The following is a 20,595-nucleotide window of genomic DNA, read 5'->3' as shown; positions in this document are numbered from 1 at the left end:
ACACTATTCTCTCCAGGCTCTCATCCTGCCCATATAACCTACCCTTCCTCTGTCAGATCTTAATCCAGATCATGACCTCTAACCAGAAGTCCCTCAGGATCCTCTCTTAGGCCTTCTTCTCTTTTTTCCTGCTATAGTTCTTCTTTTGATGATCTCATTAGTTCCAATGTATTTAATTATCCATCTCTATGATGCTGACAATTCTTACATCTATCCAAGTCCACCTTTATGCAGCCTTTCAGATATCTCTAACTAGATGTTCAGTAGACAACATAAACTATACACATCTAAAAGACAGCTCATTATCTTTCTCTCTAAACCCTCTTACCTTCCTTATTATTGTAGAGAACAACTCCCAGTCTTTCAGGCTCATAATTTGGGAGATATCCTCCACTTACCATCACTTACCCCCATAACCAATTCTTGTCAAAGCCTGTTCATTCCATATTTGCAACATCTTGTGAGACTATCTCCTTCAATGACACTGTCACTACTCTTCTGCAGGACCTTGTCACCTCATGCCTGTTGGCAGGCTGGCCTGCCTCAAGCTTCTTCCCACTCCAATTCAGCTACCAAAGTGATTTTCCTAAAATACAAGTCCAACTATATCACTCAGCTATTTAATAAAGTCCCACAGTTCCCTACTACCTCTAGGATCAAATACTAAATACTGCTTGGCATTCAAAACCCTTCATAACCTAGCCCTCTATAATCTTCTTACAAATTACTATTCAATCCAGTAACTCCATCTCTTGGATCTAGACATTTTCTCTAGCTGTCCCCCTTGTCTGGAATGCTCTCCCTCCTCAACTCCACTATCTGATGTTCCTTTAACTCTCAATCAAAATCCCATTTTTTACAGGAAGCCTTTCCCAACCTCTCTCAATTCTAGTGCCTTCCTTCTTTTAATTATTTCTTATTCATCTCATTTATACAGCTTGTTTGCACATATCTGTCTCCTCTATCAGATTATGAGCTCTTTGAGGGCAGGGATTATTTTCTGCTTCCTTTCATATACCCAGTGCTTAGTACAGTGCCTGTTACATAAAAGACACTTAATAAATGCTGCTTGATTGAAAGGGTCACCAAAAATTTGCTCTAGATTTAACTATTCATTTGAAATTAGCTTGTGAATGCTCCATACAGTTTATACATCTCCAACCCAGTTTTGGGTAAACATTTGAAAGCTTATTAAATTAAGCATGCTAAATGAGCCCCATCAGGAGTTTGCATATTTAACTTACTCTGGAAAGTGAATTACAGGGAAACCTCATTAAGCTGATATCATTTTATTCAAAATAGTCCATAATTCAGAGCAACTGCTATTCCCTAGTCAACCATATGCTAGCTTGCTCTTTAATAAAAATCAGATAACTGAAATCTAGTTAATTCAAAGTCAATTTTTCCATGCCTTGTGTTCCATATTAACAAGGTTTCACTATTCTAGAAGGCAGATAAATTGCCAAATATAGTCTCATTTTAAGCCAGCAGTTACTGTGCCTAAGTGCTTACTCTGCCCACATCTCAGGTTCCTTTGATTTCCCCTCACTCTGCAGATAGCTTGAAGCTGGCAGAGAAGCTGTCACTTTATTATCTCCCCCCTTTCCAAGAGGACTCTAAAACTGGGTCATTCTAATTAAGCTAATGTTTTACATCAATTTGAAAGTCATCATCTAATTCCACTAAAAAATGGGCTGCAAGGAGAAGAATCAAGAGGGCAGAATAAGGAACTGTGTAGTGGCTGCCCAGATTTTCTTGAGTCAAGTTTTCTCTCTGTGGATTCACTATTTTATTTCAAGTCAATTTCCAGATCATAATATGAAGCTATTTTTAAAAATAAGAATAAAAATACAATGCAAATAAAATTATCAATGATTTCTGAAGACTGAAAAAATCGACTTAAATTATGCAAACTTCTGCTTTCCTATATCAAAAGTCATCAAGACAATCAAAAGCTGAATGGCTAATAAGATGTACCCTTAACAAATTTGTAAATTAAGATCAATAATGTGCCTAGTCAATGTTCCATATTTATTTCTCCTTGTCCATCTCTAAGTCAGAAAATTTCAGAATAAAGTAGTCAACAAATACCAGTAAATCATATGAAAACAATGGTGTCAAATTCAAATGGAAACAGAGGCACTAATCTATACATAAGGATCCCTGCCAGCTACATAGTGACTTAGAAAAAATACATACTAACATGGACTATGTTCTATTGTATTTATATTTTGTTAAATATCCATCCATTCCAAGACAGAAGAGCAATAAGGGCTGAGCAATTGGGGTTAACTGATTTGCACAGGACCCCACAGCTAGGAAGTATCTGAAGGTCACATTTGAATGAAGCTCAATCCACTCTCCAACTACTGAACCACCCAGCTACCCCCTTTTATTTACACTTTAATCTGGTTGGGGCAGCTATTCTGGAGGGTTTGACATATGTAACACTTTTGATATAGAGAAGTTTTCTCAAAGGTAATGACTTACAACTTGAAAGAATTCATTTTGGCTATTTTTCATTGATGTACCTTTTGAAAGTCCTATTTCATGAGGAAGGAAAAAAATGATGATTCAAGTTCTCTTCAGAACCTCAATATTTCAGGGAATCCATGGTGTGATCAACTGTCTTTTACCCATTTTTTATTTCTTAGATTCAGTGGTTTAAAAAAAAACAGCTGCAAATAACTAGAGCTGTTGTATTTGCATGTATATGTTTCTTCCAATTTGCTGTCCATTAGTCAATCAGGGAAGCAAGTTATTAAATACCAGTAACTACATGCATATGGGGGATGCAAAGACAAAAATGAAGAGTCCCTACACTGAAGGTGCTGCCCTTCTAAAGGGGTAGCCAATATCTACAGACATAAGTATAGATTAGTTATAAAATAAGTATGAGGTAATTTAGAAGGAAAATAGTTTGGAAGGATGAAGAAAAGCTTGGTGTCAAAGATAAGTGTTTGAATTGTGTCTTTATGGAAGATGGAGGGAATGAGAGAATGAATTCCAGAAATGGTGTATGGTCAATGAGAAGGCATGAAGATGAGAGGTAAAGAACCATCTAGGAGGAACAGCAAAAAAGAGTAGTTTGGTTGGACTTTTGAGGGTAAGAAGAGTAGTCATGGATAATGAGGCTCAAAGGTAAGTGGGGGCCAGCTTGGGAAAGGTAATAAATGTCAAACAGAACTTATATTTTATTCTAACAGCAGTAAGGAGTCACTGGGGTTTACAGAGTAGGAGAGTGACATGATCAAACTTGTGCTTAAAGAAAACCATTTTGGCATGTGTGGAGAATGGATTAGGATGGAGAGAGATTTTACTTGGAGAGTTAAATTGAAAGGCACTTATAGTAACTGAGGTGAGAAATGATGAAGGCCTAAGTCAAAATCAAAGTGGTGATTATGATTAGAGTAGTGAAAACTGGACAAAATCAAGAGATGTTAATCAGGTAGAAATGACAAAACGGAAAAGTTTGGATATGTGGTGGGAGAGAGACTTAAAATAATGGCTAGATAGCAAACCTGAGAGGCTATAAGGGTGGTGGTATCCCCAACAGAAACAGGGAAGTTTGGAAGAGCGCTTGAGGGAAAGACAAGAGTTCTGTTTTGAATATATTGAATTTGAGATATCTTTGGGACATAAGAGTTTGAAATATCTAACAGTTAGATGGTGATGGGAGTAAATCTTGGGAGAAAGACAAGAACTGTATATACAGATCTAATAATCATCAGCACAATGATGACAATTGAATTTACAGGAACTCATAAGGTCAAAATATGAGAAATTAAGAGCGATCATTTTGTTTTAAAAGCAATCAATCAACATATATAAGAAGTCTTATACTAAATTCTGGGGATACAGAGACAAAAATGAAATAGCCTCTACTCTCAGGGGGTTCATATTCTGTAGATAATAACATAAACACATAAGCAAACAAAAAGTACTAAGCCAGGACACTCCTGAAGGACTTATGGAAAAGAATGCTAACCACATTGAGAAAAAGAACTAAGGGAGTAGAAATGCAAAAGAAAAACATATGACATCACTTATCACATGTATATATGGGTATTGTAAGAAGTAAAATAGTGGAAGACATAAACTGTGGCAGTTAAAAGAGTGGATTGGCTTAAATTGTGACCGCAGAAAATATGGTTTCAAGACAGTGTCTTGTTTTAAATGAAATATAAGGTGGTCGCCAGGGGAAAATTCCCAAATATTAAATATACCCAAGTCAGCTGGGTTTTATACAGATTTTAATTAATACAAATGAGGAATTAAAGAAAAGGAGAGAGAGAGAAAAAAGAAATAATGAGAAAAAGATAGGCCGGCCCAGGCCAGCCCTGGCCAGCCCAGACCCAAGCCCTAAGAGAGAAATCAGTCAGTCTTTTATCCACTCACCACAAGATTTGTCCAAGCAAGGATTCTAGTGTTCAGAGAGACACCAGTTCAGCATTGGCCAGCTGCCATCTCCAGAGAGAGTTCCTCTGAGATTTTCCTTCAAGGCAGCTTTTCCTCTCCTTTTAAAGGGAATTTTCTCCTATGTCACCTCCCCTAAATTCTCACATCTACCAATCACAGTAGACATTTTCCAAAGGACAGACCATTCTTAATTCACACCTAAGAAGGCTAAACTTTTGAATAATTCATGCCTGAGTAAGTTCTCACCTCTTTGCCTTTTGCAAGTTCACAAGTTGCCTGACCTTTATAGGTACTTAGCACCCTTTTGTATTAGATCTAAAAATAGGCACAGCTTAAGAACTTTTGCCTCACTATAAGTATGGGTTTAAGTATTTTTCATTGTTCAGCAAGGAGTTTCTTCCCCTAAAGCAGGCTTAAGTAGGGGTGGAGTAGAGGTCTCACATTCCTGATCTAAGTTCCTTCATTGTTTAAATGGGGAATGGTCTTAACCAAACCTAATGAAGTAGGGTCTGAGAATTTTTAAGATTCACAGTATGTGATTTGGGGTTTGGGCTTTAAAATATCACTCTATACTAAAGAAGAATAATATGGAAATAGGTATCAAGGAATAACATTTGTACAACCCTGTGGAATTGATTGTCTGCTCAGGGAGGGGGGAGGGAAAGAAAATGAATCATGCAAATATGGAAATAAACAAGCAAAGAAATAAATAAGCAAGCAAACAAGCAAAGGAATGAAGCAAGTAAACAAGCAAATAAATAAGTAGATAAATGAATAAATGTAGAAATGAATGAATAAATGAATGAACAAATAAATAAATGAATGAATAGAAAGTACTCTAGGAGAGTGAAACTTACTAAGTACTTGGGGCAATAAGGCAGGGTCTCCCAAAGGAGATAGCACCCTTGTATTTAACTGCAACTTCCTTAGATCAACTCCCTTAATTTCTAATGGGGCTGAAAGGAGAGGGATAAGAATATTTATAGTAAAATAGGAGGGAGGAAGAAGAAGGAAATAAGTACTTGCTGTGTGCCATTCATAGTGCTAAGCACTTTATTATTAGCATCTCATTAGATCCTCACAAAGACCCAGGGAGGCAGGTGCTATTATTATTCTCTTTTTACAGCTGAGAAAAGTAAGGCAGGTGGAAGTTGCCTTGGGTCATATGGTTAGCAAATATCTAAGGCTGTATATGAACTTTGGTCTTTCTGAGTCAAGCCTACTCTAGTCACTACACCATCTCATGGTCAATACTGATAACTTCTTCTGCCTCTCAAAAGAATGTAAGCTCCTTTTCCTTATTTGCTATTTCGCATACATCTTTGTATTCCCAGCATTTAACATAATATCCTGTACATAGCAGATACTCTATAAATGTTTGCAGAGTTTAAATAATTCAATTACTCCTGGAGTATATTATCATCATTAGACAAGAAACTTACATTTAGGGGGCAGTTAGGTGGCTCAAAAAGTTGAAAGCCGGGCCTAGACTCAGAAGGTCCTGGGTTCAAACCTGGCCTCAGATACTTCTTAACTGTGTGACCTTGGGCAAATCACTTAATTCCCATTGCCTAGCCCTTACTGCTCTTCTGACTTGGAATCAATACTTAGCCTTGATTCTATTAATAATTCATAAATGGAATATTGAATCTCTAAAAAATATATTAACTATGGCTTCCAAAGAAATATATTAATTCTGATATTTCATAATATAAGACCACTGACCAAGAAGGTACCTAACATAATCCCAAACAAAGTTTTCCAAAAGCAACTTATATATTTTTCACTCCAGTTATTTTCTCTGCATTTCTCATTCAAATCTTGCCATTTTGAAATGTCTCAATTCTGTAGATACAAGTGTAAAATAGTCAACCTTTCTCTTTTTAGCCCAAAGAAACCTCAAAAATCTCCCTGATAGTTATTGAAAGGAAATGAGCTTAAAAAGTCAATCAACTTGAACCACATGTACTTAAAATGTGGCTAGAGATTTCCTTAGGAATTCCAAAATAAGGATAAAACTACATGAACCATTTTTCTAGTTTAAAAAGCATATAAAGGAAACTTTCATAAATATTTTGTAATGTTATAAAAAGATTATGCTTTCTATGAACATTTCCATAATATTGTTTTTAAAATAACTGATATAAAATGATAATTGAAATATTATAAAATGTGATAATTTATAAAACCAAATACTTTATTTCTAAATTTATTATTTAACAAATTTTACTATTTACTATTTTATTAATTATTTATAATAAATATATTTTAAGACTTAGTAGTCAAAACAGAGTAATAGAAGCTTAGTCGAACAAAGCAAACTAAAACTAAGAGGATAGTCTTAAAAAAAAAAGAAAGAAAGCCTGGAAATTCAGCAGTGAAGTTATATTTTGGAGCTCATCCTAGAAAAGAAGCCAAGAACAATAAATAAGGTGGGAGTTGGGGAGTAGCTAAACTATAGTCGTCACAATACTATTTGATTTAACACACTCCAGAGGATTAAGCCGTAGAGGAAGCAATATTTTTTGATTTGAGGAAACCCATTTGAAAGATGTAGAAAACATCCAAAGGAATTTTAATATAATTGTATAATGTATGCAAATGCCAGGGATTATGTGACCTGGGTAAATCACTTAAATCTAAGCACCAGGCAACTCCCTAAGATTATGAGTTGCCCATTGGGTCACCAATGTGGCTTCCTCACTAGAAGTTCTCTCCATCAGTGAGATTGAAGATCCTGTCCCTCCTTAAAACCACTCTCCCTCTCCTATACATGCAGATGTTATTCCATATAAATAGGAAATATATTTTCAAAGTTTAGCTGTCTTCCACCTAAGATGCTCCTTGTTTTTGTCTTTAAATTCCCAGAGGCTAACACAAGGTCTTGTATATATCTTTTTATCTCCAGTGCTGAACACAATGCTTTGTACTGGGAAAGGGACCAAAGTGGAGAAGACAACTAGAACTATACTGTATTAATTCAGCTGGACAGCTTTAGGAGGGCCATCATTCCGTTTACACATACAGTCACATACAGCACCAAATTTTAGCAACAGCAAAATAAGCAAGTACTTTTTTTAAAAATATAAATCAAAATGTTATATACTAAACTATTACTGTGGGCTGTGGTCTTTTCTTAAAAGTATGAAGACTATTTTACTCTCTTGAGGATGAAAATACATACTACAAAAAAAAAAGGTGATTCTTGGCCCATCCAACAATTTATCCATCCTTATTACATTCCAAGGAATGCATCTGTTTGTTTTCTTACATTCCAAGAAGATTTAAAACTTGAGACAATGGGTCAAAGGAGCAGTTTAAAGCTCCTTTCACATACCATTCTGCTAGATAAACAGAAACTGATGCTGTCTGATGGTGAGGAGAAAAAACCTCATCAGTGATGAAAAAAAGTTGCTTTAAGGTAAGTTTTCTTTGCTCATATGAAAGCAACATGTTGATTCATTTGCTAAAAAAAAATCTTATAATCTCTTCTTAAACTGTCTTGAAATGCCCAACAATATCTATTCTTTTATGTGAATAAATCTCATAAGGGTCTAGCAGTCAGTCCTCAAAACTCTATCTCACTTAAACCAGAAAATTACTAACAAAGATCATAACAAGATACAAAACTAATAAACAAAAGTGATGCATATCTGTATGATTTACATGTCATTCCCCATGTATGTGTGAAAAGGCAGCTTATTCGCACAGATAATTATATTAATTAGGCCAGGATCACAGGTTCAATCTAAATTGATGGGAGTTTTAGTCAGAGACTTCATGCTAGCCAGCTATCACATAAATTTATACTTTTAGTCCTAACAGAGACCAAGTAGAACAAAATAGACAAAGGAAAGTGAATCTACTATGACGACCATAATATTTCTAGCATATTCTCTATTGATGGTGGGTCTATCACATCAGTTTTATATATGGAAAATCAGAGTGTGTTAATTCCTAGAGGAAAGGTTGCATATTCTGAAAATGTTATGTGCAATATGCTTAAGAAAAATGCAAATCCACAGGACCTGTTTCCTTTGATACACATAAATGATTCCCCCAAGATGGTCTAGGGATAGTTAAGTGGCTGCCTTCATTTGGTTTTTACATGAAGATCAAATTTTGGTGAATGAAAAGTTCCATTCTGCTTCCAGTTGTTGCTAATCATTCTGATTAGTTATCTATCTAATACAATTGACTGGCTGACAGTCTGAGGCTCTGCTCATAATTCTGTCACTTCCATTTTGGACAATCTAGGCAATTACACTTTCTGGATTATTTTTAAGCTGTGATATTGCTATGACCCTATTATTTAGTAGTGCATTTTGATCTTTGAGCTTATTTTCTACTACTACATTAGATAGAAACAATAGAAACAGAAGTTATTAAACAGTAATTGTGTAAGAAATACAGTCAAACAATCTTTGATAATTATGTGACCATCCTAGTGTTTGAGAAATATGTTAAGGAAATATTTTATTTTTAAATAGAGGCAGGATATGTAAGAAATCCCTACAACAAGATTATTAGCTAAAGTGCAGAACAGTGCAAATTTTGTTCTAGTAACTTTACAAGTGGCAAAAAAGGTTAAATGATACAAAAAAAGGCATTGTATATGATAGTTTAAACGAAAGTCTAGTTTCTACTTCAATTTCATACTAGGTTCATTTATAGGCCAAGATACAGTAATTTTTTTTCTGCAAAATATCTGTAAATGTCAAAATGACATTTTTACCAAAGAAATTCAAAATCTATGAGCACTGTCCAATTACTTGGCAATTTTAAGTTTTCTACATTAACTCCTATAACTCTAGAAAGGTCCTAATAACTGAAAAACTAAATAGATATAAAAATATAGAAATAAACATTCACACATATAATACTGAGTAAAAATTCTGAATTGTGCAACAATTTCTTTCCCTCTATTCATTATCTACTCTATTAACAAGCCTGGTTTTTAACGACCTTTTCATGGCAAGTAGCTTCATGGTGGTGAAATAAATTGTTTACATATATTTGTTTCAACACTATAAATTAAAAGCATTCTGCCTCGAATTCATGTTCATTTTCTGATATGCATATTTAATCTTTACCATGACATATACAATACTATAAGAAACAAAGACTACATATAGTGTAGGTTATCCTGAAGATAGACGCTCCTGAATAGCAGGTTATTTAGAAAAGGAAAAAAAAAACTTACATCAAAGGAAAGCTTTCTGGGGAGCTACTGAATACATTATAATGTTTAACATTAGAGACCTTAGAAAAATCAAAAGATGCCTGATGCAATGGAAAAAAAATGTTTCCAAGATGTCTTCTGTTATGGTTCCTGGAAATGAACTGTGGGCTAAAAGCCAGAGACTGGTCTCTAGGCTTCAGGCCTACTACACTCCACATATGAGATCAATCACCTCTTGACAAGGCACAGGTGTAGCTAGACCTAATGGCTATGTTTTGTTTTGTCTCTTTTGGGTTATCAATAGGATCACTGGATATCTTAATATTTAGCCCATGATAAGAAAAACTCCTCATCCTAAGAGAAGTTAAAAAAAGAGAGAGAGATGGGAGCGAAAAAGGAGCCAAGGTAAAAAAACACAAGGAGGCACAACTCATGGGGGAAAAAAAGACAGGTAAAGTATCATAAAGGAAAATGTAAGGCAGGTAATAATTTATTAATTATGGCTTAGTCTTCTTATTTACTTTAAGTGAAGCTTAGCATCTACTGTCATTAAATAAATTTATAGTTGTGATTGCATTTTCAGGGGAGGACAAAAATTTCAACTTAATGGCAAATGTTTGTTTTTTTTTTTAAATCCTTACCTTCTATCTTAGAGGTATGTATTGGTTCCAATGCAGAAGAGGAGTAAGAGCTATTAAGTGACTTGCCCAGGGTCATACAGCTAGGAAGTGTCTGGGGCTAAACTTGAACCCAGGACCTCAAGACTCTAAGCCTGGCTCTCAATTCACTGAGCCACCCAAAATACCTGATTAGAAAAGTAATTAGATACCCCTCAATTGGGGAATGGCTAAATTATAATACATGAATGCAAAGGAATGTCACTGTGCTCTAATAAAAAACAAATGATGAATAAAGAAAAGCAAGAAAAGATTTACATGACCGAATTAAGTAGTGTCAAAAAATAATATACAAAATGACTACAACAATGTGAATGGAAAGAAATACCACAAAATAATCAAAAGTGGATGTTGCAAAATTATTAAGAACAAGAATGGCTCCAAAGAAAAGATATGAAAAGACCCTCCTTCCACCCCATCTTACTCATGGCAGGAGGTTCAGAGAAGTGATACATGACATATATTTTCATATATTGGATAGATTCATCAATTTTGCTGGATTTTTCTCTTTTTCCTTTTTTGTCTACTTTAAACATATTATTTGTTACATAGGATTGCTCTTTGGGAAATAACAGGGGAATGGAGACTGAGAGAAATTATGTCACTCAATAAAATTTTATTTTTTAAAAACAAAAGAAACAGGATATAAATTTGTGACAATTATAAAGCCCAAATCATTCCCACAAACAGGATGTGTTTTCTGCAAACTGAAATCTCAGTGCTTTTAAAATCCATTTATTTTTCAACATTCCTTAATTTGTTTATATTGCCTCTTGGGTTGTAATTTGAGAAAAACATAACATTAAACAATGTTGAAATGTACAAATAAGTGAAAGCCATAGTGGAAAAAACGGTTAACTTCAACCAATTACAATAATTTTATGTTTGGAGATTTAAGTTAATGTACTCAAGTGTTTTTCTCAGATGTCCAGTGTTACAGTTGGCTCCTGGATACACCAACTTCACTAAAATATTATTAGTGTTGGAACATTGCATATTATGTCACAAGATTAGGATTTATAAAACTGAAGTACCCATCTAGAATTATTCTACTTTTTGTTTATTTCCTATATAGGTAAAAACAAAAATGTGGTTTCAAACTCAGTAGCTACAAATACATATAGATAATACTAAGAATATTTAATTATATAAGACTAGCAGACCAGTTTTATTAACAGCAGTCTAAAAACATTTGTTTAGTTGTCTTCACTACCAAGACATGTAATATGTCACAACTATTTACAAAGAACTGAAACAAGCTAGATTAATCCATATGAGCAGAATTTATGGTAGAGGAATTTACTAAAGGGCTGCATACTATATCAAAAAAATATACATGAAAAGCCCTTAATTGGCTCATTTTATACTCTCTCAGAAAAGTATTATGGTTTGTTTTGGTAACTAACTAATAATATACAATAAAAGAACTATAAAGAGTGTTTCTATTTCTGAGAATTGCTTCTCTTACTGTATTCTAGCTATTCTTGATGTAGTTCTAGTCTCATGATATAGTCTAGTTCTTATAGGAAGGCTTGAGAATAAACCTGAAGCTTTCAAGTCATTGAAATTATTTCTAATATAAGTAAATTGCCAACTAAGCAAAAGTTGAGTGCATCCCTAGCAAGTTTTAGGAAGCAGATAGTGGCTCAGTGAATGAAGCACTAGGCCTGGACTCAGGAAGACCTGAGTTCAAATGTGACCTCAGATCCTAATGGTGTGACCCTGGGCAAGTTACTAAAACCTGCTTGCTTTCTCCAATGGAGAAGGAATGGCAAACCATTCCAGTATCTTTGCTAAGAAAAGCCCACAGCATTATAGTCCATGGGGTCACAAAGGATTGGATACAATTAAACAAATAAAAACAATGTAGAGCCTTATTCTAAAATAAAACTAACAATCAAGGATGCACAGAAACGTTCTGTCAGGGGCAGCTAGGTGGCTTGGTGGATTGAGATCCAAGGCCAGAGACTCCATGAGGTCCTGGGTTCAAATGTGGCTTCAGACACTTCCTAGCTGTGTGACCCTGGGCAAGTCACTTAACTTCCATTGCCTAGCTCTTACCACTCTTCTGCCTTGGAACCAATACTTAGCATTGATTCTAAGAGGGAAGGGAAGAGTTAAAAAAAAAAAAGAAGAGGAGGAAGAAAGACAAGTTCTGTCAATCTAGAACAACTGTCCCAAACTTTGTTATCACTTGTATACATAAAAAATTTTCATTCCTTGTTCTGATTCACTATTTCCCTAAATTTGTGCACATATGGTCAGATCCTGGGAGATTCCCTTTCTCCTCTGCTCTCTGGTGAAATTCCTTCCTAGAGCAGGCTAAAAAGGAGGAAAGGACAGCAATAGCCATGAGGAGTGGGTCGACCTATTTCACATTCAACAAGGCCCTAATTCTGGAGCAATCCCTCCCTGCCCAGTGGCCCAAATGACTGGAGAGCCATTGTTTAACAACTAACAGTGGTCTACAATCCTAACTACAATGCAAACATTTCCATAACCCAAATAAAGTAAATTATACATACTGCATTGGTGACATCAATTTCATATACTTTATGGAACGTCTGGCGCTCAAAAAACACTAGTCTGCCGCTGCCACCTCCCTTCTTAACAGATGTTCCAGTGACCAAAAGTTTGTCATCTGGACTGAAGCAGCAATCAGTCCTGTGGAGAAACAAGCAACTATCACAAGTTTTTGAAAAGGTAACAGTACAATTATCTTAAATAAAACAAAATATTAGAAGTTAATTCCTAAAGCTTTTCATCTTTACTTCTGAATTTGGGCTAGAAATAAAAAGAGTAAAAGAAAAAGAAAGATAACTTTTAGGACTAGAATCTATGATGATGGAATTATTTTTTTAGACCTATTCCCTCCATCAGCAAAGCTTTGAATTAGGTCTTGTCAGTTGCTATTAAATGAAGTACCAGCTGAACTGCTATATATGCTTATTATTAATAGACCTTGTTATTAGAAGTCTGATTGTTTAAATAATTTTCAACACACACAAATCTGACTTCTGGTAATTCACTGCATACTGAAAAGTTGTACAAAGTGTTACTAGTAGTAAAACTTATGAATCATTTATGTTTAAAAATTATAGTATTTTTAAAAGATAAAAATGGTAAGTTTCTAAGATTTTTTTATCCTTCAGTTTTCTAAAGTTAGTATCAAATGTGATTACTTCTAGAGTGATTTGTCAAGTGATCTAATCACAGGGCTGGGGGTTCAAATGCCAGTATTGCTGTCGATTCACAGTTACAATCTACAAAACTTCTTTGGTTAACTATTAAAATTGATATAATATTCAACTAATTAAACAGCATGTGATGTGAATAAGTAAATTATGCTAAATTCTATAATAAATATTGGAATTAAATCTATTGTAAGGAGGTTAAATATATCCTATATAATAAAATATGTAAGCATTTCTGTATATTTGTGTCAGTCAGTGGTAGTCTCTCGTGATCAAGAATGACTATTGTCTTTGTGCAGTTTCATCTACGGTGTGCCCTCATGTGGCTTTGGAGTCCAAAGGCTGAGGTGCAGAGTTTGTGGCACATGGGGCATGGGGCGCCAGTTGTTACAGGAGGTGCGGTTGTGGCCTGGTGTCGGCGTTCACGCGCAGGGGCAAGACATCGACGTCGCTCATCTTCAAAGGTGGTGGCGGCATGTGTGTATACATATATATACACACATATGTAAATATATAAAAAACACTTCCTTACAATGTTTATAAGAAGGTGTTAAATATTATTCTATACCAGGACTGCCTATATTGAGCACTAGGCCCAAGTCAGAAGACTTGAATTCAAATCTGGCCTTAGATACCAGCTTTGTGGCCCAGGCCAAGTCACTTAACTTCTATTTGCCTTAATCCACTAGATATGGAAATGGAAAACCACTTCAATATGGGCAGTATGGTCCATGGGGTAAAGAAGAGTGGGCATGACTGAATATGCATTTTGAGGTTTAGTGCCTTGTCTGCTCAGGAAGAACCCACATTGAAGTCTTTCTCATTCCAAAGCTGGATCTTTATTGTGCCAAGATGGCTCTTACATTTATATTTATATGCATATATCCATATGTATTCACCTATTTATTTTAGTATATGACCTATTAAAAGAAACAATCTAATTTTTAAAATTCAAAACCACTTCATATTCTAACCTGACCACAGAAACCTCTTATCCTGACTTTCATTACTGCCTGGAGGATAAACATAAAAGAGGAAAAGTAATATAGGTAATAAAAAGGGGTCGAGGGTGAGTGGGAATGGGATGGGTTAAGCCAAATTCACAAGGCCTTCTTCTGGATGACCTAAAAGATAAATAATATAAGTTATCCCTAACTAGATGAAATTTTATCTTTGCCAACCTTAAGTATATCGAGTACAAAGAATAGTCACTTACATTGAAAAGAAGGTAGGAAGGTTTGAAGCTGAAAAAAGTGGTTTCTTAAATTGTCGGATGTCCCACAGTTTTAAAGTATCATCTCCTGGTAAAGAAATAAGAGGGGGGTTGGGGAAGAGGAAAGAATGCTGTTGATTTCAAGACTTTAAAAGTGAGGCAAGTATCTCTTTATTAAGAAGGCTTCCAGATATTACTTCCCCATTTTTAATAGCATCTGTAAGATAAAAAGAAACTTTCCAGCAAATGCTCTCAAGTCTGATTTTCAAGCAGATGGTATTTTCCCATAGGGCATTTCTGCAGGACATCCTGCTTTCTTCAAAAGCTCTTAATTTACTAACCATCAGGACTAAAAGGCAGTTCAGGTCCTCGTAGGCTCTTTTTCTCCAGCAATGTGTTGGTAAAGATATCCATTCATTAACATTAATAAGAATGATCCTTGTCAATCCCTCCCCCACAATGTAACAATAGCTTCAACTTATTGCTCTCCTGTGTACTGCACCTTTTCCTAGGCATTTTAAGAGTAATGAATATTTTCCAAGCACCACTTTCTTATATTTCTATCAGGCTACTAATTCCCAACCAGAATGACAGCCGGAACTTACACAAGCAATGTCTTTGCTGGTCATGTTCCCTAGTGCCCACAGCTGAGACCTGCCTCATCTCCCTCGTGTACAACATGGAATTTGCATCAGATGCAAGTGAAGTGAATTGAGATTTCAATAAAAATCTCCATTTCCTCAACAGTGATCTTTTCTTTGAAGTTCAAAAATTTGGCAGGTATGCTGATTTACAACTTGTTGGATATCCATCTGCTTTTATTGGGCTAGATCCAAAAAAATATTCACAATGGAATATTAACCTACTAACAAAAAGTTACCCAAAAGACCACAATCTGCAATCTATAGCAAAACATTAATCTGCATTAAAAAGTTCAGCTGGCCAGGCAAGTTCTAGAGCCAGAGGAGTGATTTATAATATTCTGAAGGCTACTGGCTGAGTGGACTTACATTGCAATGTTATGCAAGTAATACAAATGTTTACTTATCAAACCACCAAAATATCTATTTTTAGGATGAACAACAGGAATAAAGTTCATCATTATTATTATTACAGTTACCATTCTAAGAATTATCATTAAACTTTTACCAAAAAAATCAACATAGCACCATACTAGTTTCCCTGGGGTTTCTAAAGACTTGTTAAAATGTAGTCTCTTACCATAAGGCACTTACAATCTGATGGAAAGAAGGGATGGAAAAGAAAATATACGATATGACATTCTATATAAAAAGTTCAAGATTCTGCAGAATAAAAGAAAGCAAGAATAGTTTGGGTGAATTAAGATTTAATCATTCAATTAGGGTAAGGAAGTATTTTTGGTAGAAGTAGATTTTGATCTCAGTTTTAATGGAAGATGAAAGAGATATGGATTAGCTATACATAAGAATCAAACTGTTCATAATATCATAGAATTAGACTTGGAAGAAATCTTAGAACTCTTAGAGATCAACAGCTTTAGCCCCTCTCATTTTATAGATGAAGTCAGTAAGTGCAGAATGATTAAGTGATTTGCTCACTATGACCCTGCTAGTAACTGGCAAAGTCTAGATTCTAGTTCCTCGACTCCATCACTTTTTCAGATCTCCAATAAGCAGTGATTAAGTATCCACAATGTGAAAAAGACTATGCTAAGTTCTGGGAATGAAAACAAAGGCAAATATACAGCCCTTCCTCAAAAAGATAATGTGAGGGAGATAACATACTTAAATAACCATGAACACACAAGATATGCTCAAGCGAATGGAATCTTAGAAGATGGGTACCAGCAATAGGGAGGGAAGGGTAAGATTCTACCACAATGTAGAGTTTGAGCTTAACAAGAAGGGAGAAGGGAGAAGGGAAAATATTTCTGATGCATCAGCCCAGCCCAGTTCTCTATCTAACCTCTTCCATAGGGACCTGGGAAATGCACCAGACAGAATTAGGATCAGGAATCATACAGTGGGAAAAAATGGACATTTAATAAAGCAGAGGACTTTCAAGCATTCCTACGAGCTGAACAGAGGTGAACAGAAATATTGTCATTAAGCCAAAGACTCAAAAGATGCATAAAGAGGTAAACCTGAGTGAGCAATCATAAGGAACTAAACAAGATTAAACCATTTACATTCTTATATGAGGAGATGATATGCAGACCCCTGTAGAACTTAGGGGTCACAGAAGGAATCTTAATTAAACAGAGGACTTGTTTTAATGCTCTCAGAAGCAGAATGGAAAGGGTAGGGAATAAGAGGAAGAGAGAAAGGAATAAGGAAGAAGAGAGAAGAAAAACAGGGAAACTGTCTCATATAAGTGGGGTGTACAAGTAGAAGTCTAAGAAGACTACATCAAAGAGGAGCGAGTGGTGGGAAGGAGGTAACACTTGAACCTCACTCTTATATGATCTGGTCCAAGGATAGAATATATACCCCACATACAAACAGTTGGATACAGAAATCTATCTTACCCAACATAAAAATAGAAATTAAAGGGGTTAAGGGAAAAGGTATAAAAAAAGGAAGGTTTAGTAAGAAGCAAAACTAACTCATAAAGACGGGGCAAGGGGAAAAAGAGGAGAGTATTCTGGGCATAGAGAGCCATGGAAAAAGCACCAGGTCAGAAAGGGACTGCTTTTGTGGGAGGAACAACAAGGAAATCAGTGTGCCTGGATCCTGGGAGTGCCTGGAAGGAAGGAGTATTAAGGCGACTCAAAAGAAAGGAAAGGTATTAGGAGAGTTTTCAATGCCAAAGAGAACATGCATTATTTGATCTGCAGGTAATGGAAGCTAGAGGAATTTACTGCATGGTGGGTGACATGGCCAAACAGGTGCTTTAGGAAGATCACTACAGCAGCAATGGGGAGGACACACTGTGGTGGAGAGAGATTCAAGTCAGGAAGACTGATCAATAGGCTATTACAATAGCTCCAGCATGAGGTGTTATGTGTCTGAGAATAAAACATAGAAGACTATGAAGGGAAAAATGGCAAGATTTGAGAACACAAATTAGATATGTGGAGTGAACTACATTGTCTTTACCCATTCAATGTAAGAACGAAAACTTGGTTAAGGGTTTGACATGAATAAGATGAATCACAGGAGAAAGATATTAGGGCAACTTTTAAAAAAATTCTTATACACCATAAAAAAGAGCATTTCTATCCACACCACAGGGGAAAAAAAAAAGATCCTACCTGGAACCATAAATGTGCATTTCATAACTCAAACTTTCAAAAAAAAAAGGATATAATAAATTTGTTACAATCTTTTTTTTTTTAATCCTCACTTTCATCTTAGAATCAATATTCTAAGTCAGACCAGTGATGGCTAGGTGATGGAGGCTAAGTGACTTGCTCAGGGACACACAGCTAGAAAGTGTCTGAGGTCACATTTGAACCCAAGACCTCTCATCTCTGGGTCTGGCTCTCAATCCACTAAGCCATCTAGTTGTCCTCCTATATATTACTCTTTTTTAAAAAAATGTATTAATTTGGAATATTTTTCCATGGTTACAACCTATATATTAATTTTAATTCTGACTGCACTTTCTTCTGAAATTGCTACTGTTCTTTTTTGAAAACATTTTTGAAAAAATGTTTCAATAGCCCCTTTTGGGGCATCATTATTTCTAAACTCCCTTCACTGATTCTGTCCACCAAATTAGCTGAAAGGAAGAAAGAAAAAAATACCCTTGTAACAAATAAGAACAGTCATCAAAAACATATATCTTTGTATCTATTCCCTCTCTGTCAGGAGATGGGTAACATGATTCAACCTAGGTCCTCTATTCATTGATTCCTTTGATCGTTTTTTTTTTCTTTCTGATGCAGGCACTGTGATTTACTTTCCTTTATATTTAGCATACATAATAGTTTCAAATAAAAGTTTATGTACTTAGATGTAGTCAATATCTAAAATGTGTCCACTCTGTTCATATTTCTTATATTAAAACATTCATTTTCTCACATTTTGAGTTCTAAGTTCTTTTCTTCCCTCCCACCTCCCTGAGAAAGTAAACTATTTGATATAGGTTATACATGTGCTATCATGTAATACATATTACAACATTTGTCATATTATAGAAGAAAGTACATATCACTAAAAAAAAAAATCCCAAGATAATAAAGTGAAATGGTCTGCTTCAATCTTCACTGAGACTACATCAGTTCTTTCCGTTGTTGATCAGGGTTCCTTAAGTCTTCCAAAATTGTTATTCTAATTTGTTCTGTTAATCAGCTCACTTCATTCTCTATCCATTCAGACTGCCCAAGAACTCCCTTCAATTAAAGTTATTTTTTTCCTTCTTCTTTCTCCCCTTCAAACATTAGGAAGTTCATTTTTCATGTGATTATTCCATCTCCAGAATTAAGTTCTCTCTTTAGCAATCTCCCATTTCTCATAGACCTAGACAATTTTCATTTATGATTTCCTGAAATATAGTGTTCAGACTTATTTTTTATCATAGTTTTCAGGGAATTCACTGAGATACACAACACATAATACACAGGCATACATAGTAAGTATGGAGAGAGAGAGGAAATTCATCTTCCATTTTTTACAGTTTCTCAATCTTTTGATTTTTGTTCTAATATTTCTTGCTGCTTCAGAGTCACTGATTCCTATTTGGTCAGTTTTAATTTTCAGATATTACATTTCTTGGATTATTTTCTGTTTAAAACTATTCTTCTTCCAATTCTTTTCTCCAGAGCTTTTATTTTATTTTTTATGTCTTGCTTCATATTTTTCTAGTTTGAATTTTAGTCCTTATCAAAAATCAATTTTTTCCCTTGGAACCTCCCTTGAAGATGTTAGATTTGCAATAATTTTTGACACTGGTTGGTCTTTTCTTTGATTTACTCATCTCTCCATTTTAAGCAGTTGGGTGGTACCAGACTGATAGGTGTCACAGTGGACAAAGTACCAGTTCTCTTCTTGAATTCAAATATGGTCTCAGACACTTACTAGCTATATGACTCTGGGCAAGTAACTTACTCAACCCTGTTTGCCTCAGTTTCCACATTTATAAAATGAACTGGAGAAGGAAATGCCAAACTACTAGAGAATTTTTGCCAAGAAAACCCCAATGGAGTCATGGAGAGTTGATATAACTGAAAAAAAAAAAACAACCTGTCTGAACCAGCTTTTGGGCTAGGATAGCCAGCCCTACTAGATCTCTCACTAGGCTCCCCAAGTTCTTTTGCTGAAATTCATCTGATGGAGTTAGTTCCTAACTGAGTTAAGATTCAGAGTGCTAGATTTGTAGAGCCCTCTTTGGTACCCTAAGACCTTAGATTCCCAAGGTCTGGGCTTTCCCATTCTGAGCACTGTGTTATTGAATACTGTGGCAACGAATGGGTTGATACTGGGTTTTTCACATTGCTTCTCCTTCCCCTACACTGGCAGGATACCTACCCTAAAGTGTTCTGATAATCCTATTGCTTCTTCTGCAGATGATTTTGCTCATGCTGCCTCCAGGCACAGAGCCTAAAAGGCTACAAATGTCCCATCTTTGGTTAAGCTAGCACTCACTTTGCTGGAAAAGGCTTAATGCTTTTGGGTTTTTGGCTGACTTTTATAAAATTCTGTAAAAGAATAAGTGCCTTTTACTATAGTTTCTCATTGGATTTCTTGAAAATTATTCAGTCTGGTGCAAAAATTAACAGTCTTGCTAGAATAGGTACATAAGAGTTGGGCAACTTCCCTATTTAGCAGGCCAACCTGTCCAATACTCCCCAAGGGCAACATGTTGTAATGAAAATAGGACTAGCTCAAGCTTTAGAAAAAGTACACTAATACATGCAGTTCTGTGACTTGACGCAATCACTTCACTTTTCTGGATCTTGGTTTACTCTTCTACAACATAAGGAAC

The 20,595-nt window shown here is 35.4% G+C and overlaps 1 protein-coding gene across 1 annotated transcript in view; it reads right to left on the bottom strand.

Moving 5' to 3' along the window:
- WDR70 (WD repeat domain 70) overlaps positions 1–20,595 on the bottom strand; it is a 357,011-nt gene that overhangs the window by 47,607 nt on the left and 288,809 nt on the right. Inside the window, exons 12-13 of the mRNA XM_056824559.1 lie at positions 14,689–14,773; positions 12,804–12,942 (exon numbers count right to left, since the gene is read on the bottom strand). Coding sequence (XP_056680537.1) covers positions 12,804–12,942; positions 14,689–14,773 — 224 coding nt within the window. The remainder of the gene's footprint in view (positions 1–12,803; positions 12,943–14,688; positions 14,774–20,595) is intronic.

This window comes from Monodelphis domestica, chromosome 3 (assembly GCF_027887165.1).
Source record: "Monodelphis domestica isolate mMonDom1 chromosome 3, mMonDom1.pri, whole genome shotgun sequence".
NCBI classification, from domain to species: Eukaryota; Metazoa; Chordata; class Mammalia; order Didelphimorphia; family Didelphidae; genus Monodelphis; species Monodelphis domestica.
The sequence above is the reverse complement of the archived record's forward strand: the minus strand, read 5'-3'. Positions and strand labels throughout refer to the sequence as shown.